Raw genomic sequence first — 12,895 nt, forward strand, 5'->3', positions numbered from 1 at the left:
TAGTGCTCCTCTTGCAGAGTGCTCTAGGTGTGAGTGTATGGTGACTTCTAGGAACTGGTATTCCTCAGATTCTGGATGATGCAATTGCTGTTGTTGTTGTTGTTGCAGATTTTTAAGGACTGAATGCTTATTCAAATTTCTCTGGTGACTATATTTTTGGATAAATACCCTAACTTTGGATTTAAAGCGTGACCACCACTCAGAAATTGATTGGGAAGTAGGTATATCTCTGATGAGAGTTTCGATATAGATTTTGGAGGTGCTCAGATATTCTGTATCCTGTAGTAGGCTGTTGTTAAATATCCAGTATGCTCCTCCTTTGTGTCCGGTGTGTCCAGGAATGCAAATGCTAAGGATGGATGGAATCATGGTCTGATGGATGAGAGGGATGATATGTGACTCTTCTGATGTAGGGTATTGTGTGCATCGATGTATAGTATCTGTCGAGCCATGCCCGGTATAGGACACTGGTAGGACCACCTTTGGCTCTCCAGGAGAACACTTTCTCATGTGGGTGCAAGTGTCTGAAGGTGTCAGTCAGCTCGTAGTCATTTATTACATCCTGGAGAAGCTGAGCTAGTGAGTGTCGATGTTCTTGGCATTGCTGTCTGTCCATTGCAGGATCCAGAGTGCAGTTGAAATCCCCTGCCAGTATGATGTGATCATTGACCTTGCCGAGGTGGTTTCGGACAAACTCTAGTACCTGCACTGCAAGCTGTTCATTTTGTGGAATGTATATGTTAATGATATATATTTTCTTTTCTGTCTGAGTTGTAATGAGTGCATATATTGCAAACCCAGGAAATGTATCGATTATTTCTAATTTTAAAGCACTGTTTTGGTGAATTTCAATGCTGACTCCTGATCCATGAAGTTGTCTGGCAGGACAGTGCTGCATGGTATGAGGCCAGTTCTTCCAGTGTTGATATGAAGCTTTGCTGTTGCAATGGAAGTTTGTTTCCTGCAGCATAACTATTTCTGGCCGGTGGGCAAGGATATGCCGCAGGATCAGCCTGTTTTGCAGTGGTGTGTCACATCCTCTAGCGTTTAGTGAGAGAAGGTTTACTGAGGTGCTCATTATTTTATGGTTAGTTTTATTTTGGTGCGGTAATCCTCACTTCCTTTACGGAGAGTTATGCTGCCACTGCGATTCAAGCCCGTTTATCAGGTAGTATATTCTTTTCCTGAGATTGGTGATTTTTCTCCCTCTTTTCCCTGCCAGAATGTTCTTAATTCTTCCAGCTGGGTGATAAGGCCACTGATGTCAGCAGTTTTTGTGAAACTTTTTTTAGGAAAGTTCTGAAGCTGCTCATTTGTAAATGGGCTTTCAGTGTGAGGAAGACCTGCATTTCCAGTTTCCTCTTCACCATCTGAGGACTCAGGGACCTCGATCTCTTCATCCCCCCTCCCCCCGCTCTACAGGCTGTTGGGATTGTTCCGGAATGCTTGGAGGCAAAGGTTCCCTGTTGCAGCTGCACTGGTTTGTCTTTGGCTGTTTTTACGTTTTTGTTTCTTGCTCCTCTTCATTATTTTTATCTTTATCAGAGTTAGTTAGTTGTCTGTTTTCTGTTTCCTTTTCTCTAGGATTGCTTTTAATCGATGTTGGTGGAGGTTCTTCTGAAAGTTGGGTTTCGTTAGTGCTACCACTTGATTTTGTCTCCTCGGTATTTGACTGAGAGTTGTTTCCATGAGATTTTTGTTGTTCGTTAGGGATGCTCTGTTTTTGGGGGTTGGCTGCTTGCTGCTTCTGATTCTCTGATCTGCTAGGGTTGGTAGTATCGTTAACTGGTTTCTTATTTCTGGGTATATACAGGCATAACTTCCTTACATGACCTTCTTCGTGGCAGTAAAAAGCACTGAGCAGCAACAGTAATATAAAAGGTGTAGGGTACTCCGTCTATTTCTGTGTTGATTATTTTGGGTATGGAGCCGATTGTATTGTCGCCAAAGTGCATTAGAGCCTGTCTTCTAAAGCTCTTGATGTGAGCGAATTCAGGCCTAATTGTAGAGGCATGTAGCGTTCGGATTTTACCTGTCACTGCACCGTATTTTGACAGTAATCTGTGAAGCATTTAATGGCTTATTTCCAGTGGGACATTTGACACTGTTACTTTTGTGGGAGCAAGCGCAATTGGTGAGACATTCACGTGGCATGCTCCGATGTCTATTCCCATTTCAATTAATGTCTCAGACCAACATGCGTTGTTAAAGTACATTTGTATGGTTCCGGCAACTCTTGAAATGCGAGTTATATTTTTTGGGGGGGAACATGCTGAACTACTGCGTCTAAATACTTTTCTAGTGGGATATTTTCGATTGTGAAAATTACAATTCTGTTGTCTCAGGAAACGTGGTTGGTTAGCTGTATGTTTGCATGTGGGGTGGTCGTTGTACCAGTGGTATTAATTCGCACGCTGGTATTAGCTACAATGTTGGCATAAGAGACAGAGTACTGACCTTTGTTCGTTGTTGTCCGGGGGACTGAGACTGATGTCTTTTCTTTCTCTGGAGCTGTGGCTGGCGTCCTTTCCTTGATCAGAATCCTGCGACCTTGGACCGATTCCTGCTGAGCTCGGGCAATGAACTGCTGGTGGTGGTGATATACTTCAGTTTTTGCGGGCCATTGCTTTGGGCAAACCTGGGGAAATGTAAACTGTCACGATTTCCAGGCACTCGAGGACATACCGTTGTAATAATAACCAACAGAACAAAGGAACAAAGAAGATTTTAAAATTAAATAACTTTTCCTAGCTTCGCAAATTTAAAAAAATAATTTTATAACGCGATAGATCAGGTGCTTACGATTATGCAGGTATAAAACTTGAAGTTGATTGAAGAATTAGACTGCACAAAATTTAATTTTAGGCAGGAGCAACTTTCGGCACGTCGGATAGATAGATGGATATTTGAAGTAGAATAAATGACTGGAAGCTGAGAGAACACTTTTTTATTTAAAGTGTACAACTATCTTCATCTTCTTAGAAGACTTCATCGGGTGCATTACATGAAAAGAGAAATACAAAAAATTGCAAGAGAAAAGCTATAAATTACATTGCCAGTGTATTACTAACATTTGAAGATGGCATTCCAGATACCATTGTATTGTTGAGCATGTATACATGGTCATGGTGTAATGAACACCAAAATTTGAATAGCAATGCAGTGAAAATCAAAGGGATTATAGCTGAGGTTAGTGTTAAGATGTGATGGATTGAGGACGATTTCCTTAAATTCCACAATTCTTCTCTCAAGTTCACTATAGCAAACTACCCTAGCCACTATAAAAACTAATCCTGTGGTTGCTAATAGTGAAATTTGACTGTGTGTGTGTGTGTGGTATTGTAGCACCACTTATGCTTGATTGGCTCATTCAGAGATTCTATGCCAACCTCACAAATATTTCTACACAGACATGTATGTGATTTTTAAATCAGACATCACTCTTTTTAAAAAAAATATATTTATTTCAAAATAATGATTGTATCTATCTCGCACATCAGAGGTTAGAAAACCTATAACACATCAGTACTGTCTATGTATGGGCAAATAACCTCTTGAATTAGCCATATTAATCTTCAATAATTCAGGAAGAGTGTCTTAATTAAAAAGAAAAACGAAGGGGGACTTTGATCTCTTAACCTGTAGAAATATTTGGAAGCAGTGAGAATTTATGCCATACTATAATATATTAATATGGTATGTTAATAGAGACATATAGCACACATCGTGAAGGGTAACATGGCTTTTTTTCAAACTGAACACCTGGTGTCTCTGTTCTTTGAGATAGAAAACCTTATGATTCAGAGAGTATCCCACACTTGTTAAAAACTAAAAACTGTTTATTGAATTACATTATTTACTTCAAATTGTAAAGATTTAGTCAAAATTGCTGGTTTGCAAAATGAAGTACAAAAAGTCATTAATATAAAAATAACTGTGAAATGTATTTCATATAAAATCTAATTAATGTTCTGATTTAACACCAATCAGCCATATGGATGAAATATATAATTTATGTTTTATATCCATGTTATTTCAATCACAGTAGAAAATTTTATCCTTTTTATCCAAGTGTACACAATAGAGTTTGTGCATGAAGTATCTTCATGACTAGGCTACTTTTGTATAGAGGCTGTTAACTTCACACACTAATCGTCTTAGCATTGGTTAATGCAAAGCATGCTTCCTTTCTAACGTGTATATTGCTTAGCATTATACACATCCGAAACCAGTGAAACAAAGTATACTTCCCATATTGGGTGAGAACCACACATAAATAAATAAAGGTCAAAACCAGTGTAGTTAGTGACACACACTGGTTTCAATGTTTATTTGAGGTCTAACGAAAACTGGCCCAGGGAGATATCGTATATTCAGGGCATGCTAAGGTTGGTCACTGCACACCCAAGAAATTTATGAAGAAATTATTTTTCAGCAGTCAAATAAATAAATTTAATATAAATTTATTTATTTATATCAGTTATTTATTTGAATTATATAAATAGTCATAAACAATTACAAATATTAAGACATTCACAGCGTGACTGTAAATCAGATAAGGCGAGCACTGCCATCAAAGTACATGTTGACTAGTTATACATGAAGAAAGAGTTATGTTATTCCCTATGCAGAATCTACAGCGAGGGATCAATGCCTTTTAACAGCTAAAGGTGAGCAGATGTTATGCAACACACATGCTAGCACATTTGCATTGACTGAAATTTTCACAGGAATTAAAGGTATGTTAGCTCTTGTCAGCATAGGTAGCTTAGTACTACTCAGTAGATTATTTGTAGCTGAGAAGTCAGCACAGTTAGTTATTCCTTTGGTTTCCTGTTAGATAAATTTATTATTATTTTTTTTTATTAAACTGACATTATCATTTATCCTTCTCAACAGTGGGAAGCAGCATTGAAGATGTTTTATGTACATGTTTTTCAAGATTAGAGACCACAGATATGAGGATTCTGAGAAAAATTAGAGGACTGAATAGATGCCATCAATGACAGAATCATATTAAAAATATGAAGATATTAGAAAGGAACTTGACTTTGTTAGCATTGTAGAATGTATAAGCAGAGTTAATCTAAGGTTGTATGACCACACTTAAATAGAATGGGTAAAGAAAGTTTACCCATTCTATTTAAGGTTAGCAAAATCAGAGACCCAGAGGAAGATCAAGGTCTAGGTGGATTCATTCAGAAGTGCTTTAGAAGAGTGAAATGTTGGATATGACAATATTGGAGTGCTGACAGTAGACTTATTTGGAGGAAAATTGGGGATAAGCAATTAATAATGTAAACTTAATCGTGTAACACTGTCATAGTCGCTTGAACACTCCTACCCCCCCCCCCCCCCACCCCCCCCCCCCCCCACCCCCCCCCCCCCCCACCCCCCCCCCCCCCCACCCCCCCCCCCCCCCACCCCCCCCCCCCCCCACCCCCCCCCCCCCCCACCCCCCCCCCCCCCCACCCCCCCCCCCCCCCACCCCCCCCCCCCCCCACCCCCCCCCCCCCCCACCCCCCCCCCCCCCCACCCCCCCCCCCCCCCACCCCCCCCCCCCCCCACCCCCCCCCCCCCCCACCCCCCCCCCCCCCCACCCCCCCCCCCCCCCACCCCCCCCCCCCCCCACCCCCCCCCCCCCCCACCCCCCCCCCCCCCCACCCCCCCCCCCCCCCACCCCCCCCCCCCCCCACCCCCCCCCCCCCCCACCCCCCCCCCCCCCCACCCCCCCCCCCCCCCACCCCCCCCCCCCCCCACCCCCCCCCCCCCCCACCCCCCCCCCCCCCCACCCCCCCCCCCCCCCACCCCCCCCCCCCCCCACCCCCCCCCCCCCCCACCAGAGTGTCACTCACACTACATGGAGAAGAGAATGTGGTGGTGGTGTATGTGTGTGTGTGGGGGGGGGGGGGTGGACCTAAAAACTTTTGGATTAGTTATCATCAAATTTCTGATTTGTTCCTTCAAGGGGGTATACAGAATATTATGATGGTACACCATGATAAAGTTGCGTCATTACTAACTTCCTATCAACAATTTTCCTCCAAATTAATCTTTATCTGTCTAGACTCCAATATTATCAGATCTTATATTTCTGTCTTCTAAAGCACGTCTTACTGTATCAATCCACCTACATCTTGGTCTTCCTCTTGGTCATTTTTCTCACCATCATGACAACGAACACTGTCTAAGTGAACATACCAATTGAGATTAGCTCTATTAACACATTGCTGAATGCAAACAATGTCGAGTTCTTTCATAATATCCTAATTTTAATATGATAATACCATTGATGTTATCAGTTCACAGATCTAATCTTTCTCAGAACTCTCATGTCTGTAGTCTCCAGTCTTCAATCAAGTGTTTTATTCCTAACTCTGCTCTCAGATCCATAAGTTAAAATTGGTTTGAACACTGTCTTGTAGACAGCTAGTTCAGTGTTTTGACAAATTTCACTATAATTTCACTATTTATATTATTCCATATAAATTTATTAATCTGACTTCCTGCTATACTAGCTTTGCTAAAACTGTTGTTTATTTCTATATTTAATTTGGTTCTTCATGATTCTTCTTGAAATTTTTATCGGATTCAACTTAGGAAAACTTTATTATATGCAAAATTTCATCACATTTCATGTCCTCTTTGATGAACAATAGAATTGCAGAGATGATAAGCGAAGTAGAGTACCACAATATTAAAAAAAAAATTTTTTTTTTTAAAAATCAGTTTATTTTCTAATTCCTGTTTGATTCAGGATGTATTGGATGATGATTTTTCTTGTACATTTAACCTGAAATATTTTATTCTAATTTACTTGTTATGATATCTCCGATATGATAACAAGTGTAAGCAAACAAAGATTGCACCTGAAGTATTTTCAGGACTGGAGCAACTCATAAAAATATGGTATAACTTCTCATCACTTCCCTTAGTATCCCATAATGTAAAGCACATCTCCTTGCGGACATGTATAATGCTATGCATTAAGGGAAGGGTCACTACCCAGACCCAGAGGTGATGATACTAAGGTGGAAGTAATAGAGAAGTCATATTTCTATGTACGAGTTGCCAAAAGGTGTCACACCTTGTTATTAAATTTCTCTGGATTAGAGATAGTTGATGAAAGTTTTTTCACTTGGCTATACTACCAGTTATATATTTGGCTTACACTTGGATAAAGAATTAAACCAAATATATACAGGGTGTTCGGGATAAATTTGACATATTTATAATTAATTATATTTTTCCGTAAGTTACATGTATTAACACACACTTCTCTTCATTTAAAAGTTTGGACCCTTCTTCATTCATATACAAGATGTCAGAAAGGATGGATAGCTGGAACCCACCTGAATCATGGAAGAGAATAACTTGTATCATGATGATTCGTGCCCGCCATCAAAATAAGGATATTACGACTGCTGCCCAATGCTCCCTGAATACAGTAAAAACAATCAGGCATGAACTAGAGACTTGCAATGGTGACTACGAGGATGTAGCAAGAAGAAAGATCCCTAGCAGACGATCTGATTGCGTTCGTACAGCAGAATTCCTCGCAAATCTGCAGGAACAGGTGTTGAAGAACCCTGGCATTGGAATTCGGGCTTTGTTCGTGGAGTTGCTAACTGTAGTCAAGCCCTGGATAACGAGGGTAGCCAATGGTAGGCCGTATGTATGGCAGCAGGATTCGGCCCCTTGCCACACCTCTGGGAAAAGTCAAAAATGGTTGTCTGAAAATTTCTACGACTTCACCAGTCCAAATGTTTGGCCTCCAAACTCCCCAGACCTTAACCCCATGGATTATTTTGTATGGGGCGCAGTTGAAAAAGACACCAATCGCACTTCCAGTAATACAAAAGCCCAGTTAATGGATAAAATTAAAACAGTTTTTGCGGCCCTTCCCAGGGAGACTGTAGCATCAGCTTGTTCGAGGTTCTGAAGCAGAATTGAAGCTGTGATCGATGCTAATGGTGGTTATTTTGAGTAAATCTTGTTGATAGTATTGTAATTAACTCTGCCTGTAATGTTTTTTTGTCAATTCATTAAATTTAATAGATACAAAGAAGATTTTCTTTTTCCTTACGAAACTGTCAAATTTATCCCGAACACCCTGTAATTGGTAGCAAAACAAGTACATCTCCTTGTGGACATGTATAATGCTAAACATTGAGGGAAGGGTCACTACCCAGACTGGTTTTGACCGTTATTGAGGTCTCATCAGTGGGAACCAGACCCAGAGGTGGTGATACTAAGGTGGAAGTAATGGAGAAGTCATATTTCCGTGCAAACTTTGTTTGTTTACACTTGGATAAAGATGTTGAAAGTTAAAGAATTAAATCAAATATATAATTGGTAGCATAGCCAAGTGAAAAAACTTCTATCAACTATCTCTAATCCAGAGAAATTTAATAATAAGGTGTGACACTAAGAATGGAAATATAAAGCATGGAACACTTCCATGCTTTATATGGAATACTTCCTTTAATGCGTAACATTAGACATATCCGCAAGGAGATGTGTTTTGCATTATAGGAGATACTGAGACAGGAGTGTTGGTAGCTTGCTACACCTTTGCAACGATTTGTCCTGGTGTTGTACCACCTTACCCCAGTCCTGAAGATACTTTCAGGCGCAAACTTTGTTTGCTCACACTTGGATAAAGGATTAAACCAAATTTATTATACATCCACTGTAAGTCTCCAGTGTTCTCTAACTAAATTTTATAACAGCTGTTACAAATTTGGCTTGAAAATCAGCAATAAAACAACCAAAACTATGAGAATAGGTAGAAACATAGAAATTTTCATCGCATTCTCAGTGGAGAACCTATAGAACAAGTAAAAGATTTTGGCTATTTAGGCACAATTTTTAGTGAAGATGGCAAATTAAATTTGGACTTAAAAACAGAATAAGCAAACATGATAGAGGGAGTTGAATAAATTTATATGGAATAAGAGAGAGATTGGCCAAAACATGAAACTAACAGTATACAAGACAGTGTTCAAATGAGTTTTAAGTTATGGATTACAAATAAAGCACTTGATCAAAGATTAGAGATTAACAGATATGAGAGTTCTGAAAAAAAATTAAGGGAGTGAACAGGTGGCATCAATGGCAGAATCATATATATATATATATATATATATATATATAAAGACTTTAGAAAGGAATTTGATATTGTTGGCATTTGAGAATGTGTGAAATGAGCTAATCTAAGATAGTATGGCCACCACTTAAATAGAATGGATAAGGAAAGATGAGCAGAGCAGATGTTTGATGCCAAGATTGCAGAAAAGAGACCCAGAGGAAGATCAAGGTATAGGTCAGCGGTCGCAAACTGGTGGCCTGCAGGCCGGATACAGCCTGCGAAGGTTTCATATCCGGTGACCTTAATGATTTCTTTTCTAGAAATCAATGTTTCTAACATCCGCAGGATGTTAGAAACATTGATATAGTATAGTAATATAACTTATTACTACACTTTGTAAAGTGTAGTAATAAGTTTTATTACTACACTTTACAAAATGGCCTTTGTTAGAACCCTTCTTTTTTTAGTTTATGCTTTGGTTCACAGAATAATATTGAATACGATCCGTGTCAGATATAACTAATTGACTGGCCCTTTGCTGCGTTTGAGTTTGAGACCCCTGGTCTAGGTGGATTGATTCACAGGTGCTTTAGAAGAGCAAAATGTTAGATATAACAATATTGGAGTGCTGACAAGTAACGGACTAATTTGGAGAAAAATTGTTGATATTAGATTAATAATAATGTAAACTTAATCAAGTCGTGCTGTCATAGTAGCCTGAACACCCCTTGAGGGTACATATCATGAAATTGTTGATGATATTTATATAGTGGGATGCCCAAGCTCACCTTTTCATCAGTTCTGATGAAAAATTAACTAGAGAGCTCAGATTTCCCATTCCCATTCCAGAAGAATGTCTGTGATAAAATAATTATCATGAGTTTATATTCATCCACAAACATTACATGAAATTGATAATTGTGGGAAAAAATAAAAATAGGGATATTCTTTCTTTTCATATGTCAGCTTCCATTACAACGGTGCCAAAAATTCAAGAATTACAAAATCATAATTGCATTGATACCTCTAAACCATGATCTTTCTTTGTTCATGAAAACACAGCAACTGGAATCAACAAAACTTTAGCTTAACCCCAACTATCTGAATATAAATTAGTTACAACTTATCAGATTGTTATTCAACTATGATTCATCTGGCATAAGTGAGACTATACATGCATACTTGGTAATGCCACTAGGTCCAAAATAATTTCAAACAATGGCAATCCTTTCTTCAAGTAATGACAGTGGATTTTCAATGTTTTAACTGTGTTTTTCTCTGAATCTTATCCTCCCTTATGTATATTTTTATCCTATAAAGTCTGTGACAGAAGTATGAAACTGGTCATGTCACTAATTAGCCATATAAACTATCCATGTGTGTGTGTGAATTTTGCAATGAAGAAAATAATCAGCTTTCATTTAGATTTTTCTGAATTTACCTCTTGTCAGATGCTGATAAGTTGCAACACTGTCAATATTTCATGACATTAAAAAGTAGATTTTTATGAAAAAAAATATTGCTCTAATCTTTGTATATAATTCTTTTGAAATATGTACATGTGTACCTGATTAATTTCAGCTCCATGGTGCATGCTCCTTTAAAAAAAAAAAAAAAAAGAGTCTCATATTTGGTCAGGTGAATGCTGTTTTTATATTGTACTAGGGGGCTCCACTCCCCTGGTGCCTGTGCCCCCCCCCCGTTCCGGACTGGTAGACCAGTTCTTGAATTCTGATGACTCGCATTTCGAAGACTCGACACTCAGAGTATCCCCCCGAGTGTTGAGTCTTCAAAAGGGGACCTCTGTCCTCTGCCCCCCCCCCGCGAGTTCCAGACTGGTAGGTCGGTTCTCCTTGAATTCTGATGACTCGAATTTTGAAAACTCAAAAGGGGGGTTCCTCCCCCTGGCTCCTGCGCCACCCAACCCCCCGAATTCCGGACTGATAGGCCGGTTCTCCTTGAATTCTGATGACTTGAAAGGGGGTTTCCTCCCCCCTGGTGCCTACGGCACCCAACCCCCCGAGTTCTGGACTGGTAGGCCAATTCTCCTTGAATTCTGATGACTCAAATTTTGATAACTTGAAAGGGGGATTCTGTTCCCCTGGCATCTATGGTGCCAAGATTCATTTAAAAAAAAAAAGAGAGAGAGCAAGCGAGATGTTTATAATTTTACTCTATTCCGTGCATATTTTCCAGTTCGTTTTAAAATGTATTAAAAGTAATTTAAAGTGCTGTAAGATTATTATTTAATGTTATTTTCTGTATAGAATGAGGAAAAAAAGTAGTAGCTAAATGTGACTGACTGCTTAAAGAATTGAATTTTATTGCACGTTTGTACATATATTTGTGTATATTTCATCATATTCATATATGGTGAAAATTTATTTTCAGAGATTTTTTTTTCTGTCTAGTTTCTTCGACAGTGCAAGGATGAAGAACTAATGGAAATAATACTTCCAAGGTTGGCCAAAGTTATTACTCTGTGGGAATTTTTACTGATGAAATCAGAAAAAGGCACCCCTGCACAGCCCTATGTTCCCGATATATTTGAACATTTTGAATCTCTGCTCATACATCTCCAGAAAGTTGCAAAAGAGTGCCTTATTCCCATTACTAATAGAACCAGTGAAAAAGTATCACTAGAAGTGAGTTATCAAAAATGGTATTGTATGTCTATAATAATAATTTCTTATTGTGTATCTGTGTAACCATCCATTTTCTATAAGAAAATGAACTGATTCAGTATTATTTATAGTAGTTAGAAAGTATGAGCTACCATACAGCCACTTTCTCACATGTAATTTGTCCATTAAAAACAAAAAAAAATTTCCTTAATTGTTGTGGTTAATTTTTTATTCATATCAAATCTTAAACTATGTGTGTGATAGGAAAAAATTTCCATTACAGGTAGAATGTAATTGCCGTATATTCCAGACTGAATGATACATATTTTTAAACTATGGAGGTTTTAAAAAAAAAAAGTTTTAAAAAAGTGTATTTTCCTTACAACAGAATCCCTACCCACTGAAAAGATCTCCAAGTCAACCATCTGCTATTGTCACTAGTAATAAGAGAAAGAGCTTTGGAATAAAGCTACCAGACACTTTGGATTGGTAGCTATTTCTCTGTTACTGTATTGTTGAGAAAATAATACAAGAACAAAGAAATAATGAAAATATATGAATAAGTACATATTTATATACACATGCTGCAACATGGCCTAAGATTTAAGGAGAGGTGAAAAAATGAATAATATATAAACATGTAGACTGATGTTTCTTTATCAACCAAAATGATCATACTTAAAGTAAGAAAGGGGAAGGGGGAGAAGTGGTTAGTAGCATATATGTGCACCTGTCCATGCTAGAACTAGGATAGTCAAAAAAATAAAGATTAAACGTGGAAAAAGTGATCCAGTGATTAACAGATGTCTTGCTGCTTCTTGATAATTCAAACTATAACCTGTCTGTGTTTATTTTTCCCATGTTTTCTTGATCCAGACACTTGTTCTGGATCAGGAAATTCAAGTGAGGATTATTGTCACTAAATAACCGGAATATAAGCTTTTATTCATCACTCCATATAGAATGGTTAATTGCTGTGTAAGCCTTGTTTCTCTGACAGACGGAATTCCTGACTTTGTGTCCAGCTTACACTGCAGTCTGCAATATGTTTATAATTAGTGAATTAAAACCCGACTTTGAAATGGTGAAATACAGAAAATGTTGATTTGCTCAACTCAAATGGCAGTCATGCTTTCTTGTCTCTTACTATCACTATTGAGTGTAAATTCTTCCTTTAAAT

General features: G+C 38.6%; 1 protein-coding gene across 2 annotated transcripts in view; it reads left to right on the forward strand.

Moving 5' to 3' along the window:
- Positions 1-12,895, forward strand: part of LOC150102588 (uncharacterized) — a 229,600-nt gene that overhangs the window by 113,511 nt on the left and 103,194 nt on the right. For both annotated transcript variants that reach the window (XR_016548914.1, XM_090398830.1), the window contains exon 4: positions 11,503-11,736. Coding sequence is in view for 1 of the 2 variants with exons in the window: in XM_090398830.1 (XP_090254956.1) it covers positions 11,503-11,736 (234 nt within the window). In the remaining variant the exon portion in view is untranslated. The remainder of the gene's footprint in view (positions 1-11,502; positions 11,737-12,895) is intronic.

The sequence above is a fragment of the Typopeltis vanoorti genome, chromosome 10 (genome assembly GCF_054136105.1).
Source record: "Typopeltis vanoorti isolate ZY-2024b chromosome 10, IOZ_Tvanoo_1.0, whole genome shotgun sequence".
Taxonomy (NCBI): Eukaryota; Metazoa; Arthropoda; class Arachnida; order Uropygi; family Thelyphonidae; genus Typopeltis; species Typopeltis vanoorti.